This window comes from Bombus flavifrons, chromosome 12 (genome assembly GCF_040668555.2).
Source record: "Bombus flavifrons isolate JBK064 chromosome 12, iyBomFlav1_principal, whole genome shotgun sequence".
NCBI classification, from domain to species: domain Eukaryota; kingdom Metazoa; phylum Arthropoda; class Insecta; order Hymenoptera; family Apidae; genus Bombus; species Bombus flavifrons.
Genome location: NC_138453.1, coordinates 504,231 through 509,739, shown reverse-complemented (window position 1 = coordinate 509,739; position 5,509 = coordinate 504,231). Strand labels below are relative to the sequence as shown.

The window sequence follows — 5,509 nt, the reverse complement described above, 5'->3', positions numbered from 1 at the left end:
GCCGAATGCTAAAAGTTAATGTTAAATCTAAATGATGTATGGAAAATTTATTAGAATTATTGCATCGTTCCATTAATCCATAATCGTTTGAAAGGGAATATTCCCTTTTCTCCCCTAAAAAGAATATATAATAAACGATTAATTTCTGTTTCTTAGGCAACTTGTAATCAGTTTCAGTATTGCACGATTCTGTCATTCTTATATTTGTCTATCTCGGATAGAATAGTAGATATGAACTTTTTCATAGAACCGTACACTTAAATAGGTTCTTGTAGCTTGAAACTCAATAGGTTCTCGCCTATGCTATTGTGTTACCAAGCGGGGCAGATTCCTAACTTTAAGCTTAAATACATAGGTTCTTGTATATGCTAAGTTCCAACCAAACAGGACAGATCCCTAATTTTATAGGTTCTTGAAATGCTATTTTCAATTAAACTCAGTATTTGGCCGCACGGAGCAGCACCAGTCCGGACATAACTAGATCCATAAGCGGGAGCGTTCTCATATATATATATATATATATATATCAAAGTTATAATATCTGAGTATATGTAAAGTAAATATTTTGAAGATATAAAAGAAAACGTTTATGATTTAAAGATAGAGGATTTTTGAATAATGTGTATTACAAGTTATAGTATTGTATTTGATCACGAATAAACCTAACGACATACATATTAATATACTTAAGAAAATATTTAATTGAATGTATCGATATAAAGCCTGTATTATAGTCGAATTGTATATATTCGATTTAAGTTCTGGGCGTATTTTATTTTGTCAAAGTTTTATGTGAAAATGTCAAATGAAATAAAAGTAGCTCTTAAAGCGGCTCGTGATACATTTAGAGAAAAGAAGTATATAGATGTGATTAAGAAATGTAACAAGATATTAATGAGAGTTCAAAATAATTATAACGCACTTATGTTATTGGCGGCTGCAATGAAAGAAATTGATGAGTATAAACCACAAGTACCATTAATTCTCCAAAAAGGTACAAAAATCCAAGCAGACAATCCATTAGCTTGGTACGGTTTAGTATCTTACTATGAAAGAAACTTGGACAATAATGAACGTTATAACCAACTATTATTAGCTTACTGTAAGCTTTTGGAAATAGAAAGGTATACAATTGCTATATACTTCATAAATGTTATATGTTTGTAAAACTTATTCAGTAATTTATTTTCAGTGACTCTAAGTTTACAAATATTATGAGTAGAATCTCAAAACTTTTTACACAACTTAAGGATGTTACGACTATAACTCAATGTATTGAACATTTAATTGAATTACGGAAGAATTTGGATGATAACAAAATTAAGGTCATTGATAAAACGCTTGGATGGCTGCTATTAGATAATTTTTACAATCTAGATAAATATCAAAATTTATTAGAAAGTGTTTTTAAATCTACAATTAATGATCTTGATGCAACTGACCAACAAAAATTTTATACAGAATACTTAAAAATTTTATATGACAAAGATGAATTAATCGATTTGGTAAAAGAAGCTATCAATATGCATCAGCGATTCCCTCAAGATACATTACCGTTAGGTAAGTATTAAAAATAATATATTAGCTATTTTAACATTCTGTTTATGAAAGTAACAAAGGAATCTTATAATATCGCTTATTAATTTTAATGGGATTTTTTATCAAGCAAACAGAAGAATTTAAAGATTTATTTTTAATATTTATGAGGTAACAGAATTTAATAATAATGCAATCTATATCTATCTATATCATGAAACATGTGGAGTGCAATTGTTTAGTAAACAGTAAATGGTAAATATAATTAATAAATGGCAATGATGTAAATAGTATTAATAGAAATGAGTTCAGTTAGATGTAAATATTATCATATACGTACTATAAAGAAACAAAAAGAATTCAAAAGTACTGTACGACAAAATTTAAACTTTTTTACATATACATATATTATTATATATATATATATATATATATATATATATATATATATATATATATATATATATATATATATATATATATATCGTCTATGTATGTATTTTTTAGTTACAATAATAGGCTTTTCCCACAATAGCAACAATTGTTGTGATAAATGCTTCAATTTTGTATAGTTTCTCCATAATTGTTTTATCAGTATTGTTTTATCAGTAGATACATTTCCTGGTATTGGATGCATCTTTATCATTTCCAGATACTATTGAGGAAGCAAGCGTTTATGTTATCTCTTATTCACCATTGCCGATATTCTGGTTAGTAATGAATTATCAAATTTAGCGAAACAAAATTTTTATATTTTTTATTTTATAATTATGGGATTATTATAAACAAATTTCTAACGGTTTGCCAATGAAAATAATGCCAAATACGATTATATTTCAATGAATTTGATCTATGTGGAAAATGTACAATTGCATGATACATTAACTCTGCTATGTTTCTTTGTCATTATCGACCCAATTTTTCAACATTTCAAAAATAAAATAGGGTAAAATAATATTGAACAAGATATGGAAATTCTTATTAATATACATAATTTCTTGTTTCAGTTGCATATTAAACAGCTTCTTAAGACATTACAAATTTTTATTTGTTTACTAAAATGAGAGCAGGATTGAAATATACAAAATTCCATAATGATAGTAGGATTAAGATAATAGCTAGCATTTTCCAGAAACTTTTATATTCTTTGTTAGTAGATATGGCATGATCTCGAACATGCCTGTCAGAGATTTAAAATATATAGTATACAAAGTATAAAAGTATACAAGAACAGTACACATAAAGTATACATAACTTTAGTTGTAATTTATACTTTTAATGATATGACAAAGAGAATAGAGGAGTGCCAGGGTAAATAAATCAAGAAAGAAATTAATGACTAAGTGGTACAAAGAAGCAAAATTGTATAATAAGGTTGCACAATTTAAAGGAATTAAATATTAAAACTAACATTATATACACTGCTACTGGCTGCAGTCTATACCATAGGTATAATATAAATGATATCTACCGTTTCACTTCTGAATTAAAATCGCCACTAACAATAAGTGTTTAAAGCAGATTGAAAAATAACTTTCCTGAATTGTACCGAAGAATATTAGAGAATAGCAGTCTTAACTCAAGAGTTTCCATAAGTATGTTTTGTAGTAGTATATTTTAATAGATTAAACAGCTTCTATTAAACAAGTATTAATTTCCGAAAAAATTGCCACTATTAATATATAAAGCTTACATCTCACTACTGCATTGTATAGTAATTGCAAGCAATAAGTGCTTGAAATTTGCATATTAATTAAAATTAGAAACTATGTACACTTATAATCATTCAATTGTTATTTTCAGCATTTAAAATATTATTTATCAAGATATGAATATATTATTTGAGAAATTTTTCTTATGTTATGCATACATATATATATATATTCTAAACTACCGAGCATATTTCAAGTTGTTTTCATATATTGTTAGTTAAGGGATGAAATTTAGCAAAAATAGCATTTAATCACTATTTGTCGATTTTCCATATTTATGTTTTAATCACTCAGTTATGAAAATTATTTTAAAAGATCGTAATAGATCGATATTTGTTAAAAACGAAAAATAATAAAAATAATTAGTAATAAAGATTTAAATGTCGTGAAAGTCATTGGAAGAAACATAATACAACACGTTATAACGCAGTACTTGTCTTAAATTATTTATTAACTATTATCGAACTGATACTGATCAAAAACCATTATTTAAAGAGATAGTAAATTAGCGACAGCCATTGAAATATTCGTGATTCGAACTTACCTGGCTCTTATTTTTCAACTCTCGTCGCTGTCCGTGAAACAATTATTCAAAAAGTTGTTAATAAATGAAAATAAAATTTAAAATAAAATTTACTGCTATTGCTTTCATGTGATTACATATTTAGACAATAGTAGAAAATGATTTGGAGATTTATGTAAATCGAAAACTTGTTGCACAGAATACAGTAAGGTTTTATAGAAAATCTAGCTTGAAATTCTTCGTATAATGCAATTTCCTATTTCAAATACTGCAAAAACGAAGTCTCGAAGATATCACACAGAAGTAGATTACGCACGTATGGTATACGGAAAACTGAATTCCCCGCAATTCTACACATACTTTTATACCAAGATTTTTTATCTTGCAGCGCTCTGCAGAGTGACATAAGTTCAAATCCGTTTGAAATCATAAAATTGCGGATTTTTATTAGAAGTGCGCGATCCCCGCACTTCTGGATTCTTGGGATCCCCGTTAGTTTCGGTATTCGTAATCGAGTATTGAAATATAGTACCAACGAAAATTATGTAATGCCGCGAAGTGCAACGACAGAGGCACAAGTCGCCCCAAATTGTTATCTTACACCAAGAAAATAACAATTAACGTGTGTCACGTTTTAAGGTGTGTACATGCGACGTACGTACGATGATGTACGTAGACGTTGTAGCGAGTCTGTTGTGAGCCGATCATAAAAACTCTCGATATCAAGATATGCAAAGTTTCTGAATACAGCAAGAGCAGGGTCGTAGAAGAGAGACACCGTGACGACAGAAGTGACAAAACAGAACCGTAGTACGAAACGTATCGCGTAACCCGATAGTACTAGCACGTCAAGTCTACGATGAACTTCCGCCGAAGATTTCGGCAATTCAATTGATATTCAAGAAATCGTGCGAGAGTGCCAGCATTGAATCATCGCTCACAGCGTTGGATCACGTACGAATATGAAATTATATTATATATTATATAATTATATGCGGAAGAGTGGAGTCGCATGTTAGTCACTGATGAATCACGATACTGTCTATACGATCAACAGGTCATCAACAGGTTTGTTATCAATACGGTCCCCATTTTGGAATATGGACAATGGAAATGTGTGTCTCAAGTAAGAGTTTTCAACGCCGGTGGTTATTGGTGATGACGTGAATCGGAGTTTAGTTTTTCTATTGCACAGACTGGACGGTAGTGTCATTACCAGCACTAAATGTAACTTGTCATGTAGACGAAGTGGGAAATATTTAAGGAAAGAATTCAGTACCTAACACCGGTAAAAGAAGTTCTTATCAACATATGTCCTGTTTGACTTTCTTCAGGAGATACAGCGTCTTGTGTTCTGCGATTTCATATTTCATAGAATATACTTAAAATGACTTGCATTTGAATGCATGCACGAAGATCTTTTGTTATCGATCTAATGACTCTGTCAATACTGTCCAATAATAATAAATAATAAATAATAATAATAATAAATAATAATACTGCGTCCGATAATTTGAGCAGTGTGTGCGGGTGCCTGTTATCTGCAAATAGCGCGCCTCTACATCAGATTCAACTGGTGAGAGAGAGAGAGAAAGAGAGAGAGAGAGGGTGAGAGAGAGAGGGAGAGAGAGAGAGGATACAAGTCAATCTCATAACACTACAACGCTACAATCCAGACCTATCATTGGATTAATGCATCCAGCAATAAATACGAACCTGTTCAATGAGAGAAACGACA

The 5,509-nt window shown here is 29.8% G+C and overlaps 1 protein-coding gene across 1 annotated transcript; it reads left to right on the top strand.

Annotated features, from left to right (window-relative positions):
* Positions 1-497: 497 nt before the first annotated feature.
* Positions 498-2,271, top strand: LOC138185704 (tetratricopeptide repeat protein 37-like). Its single transcript, XM_069124865.1, has 3 exons — positions 498-1,124; positions 1,193-1,560; positions 2,189-2,271. Exons 1-3 carry the CDS (start codon positions 799-801, stop codon positions 2,269-2,271), a joined length of 777 nt encoding a protein of 258 aa, XP_068980966.1. The 5' UTR covers positions 498-798.
* Positions 2,272-5,509: the final 3,238 nt, after the last annotated feature.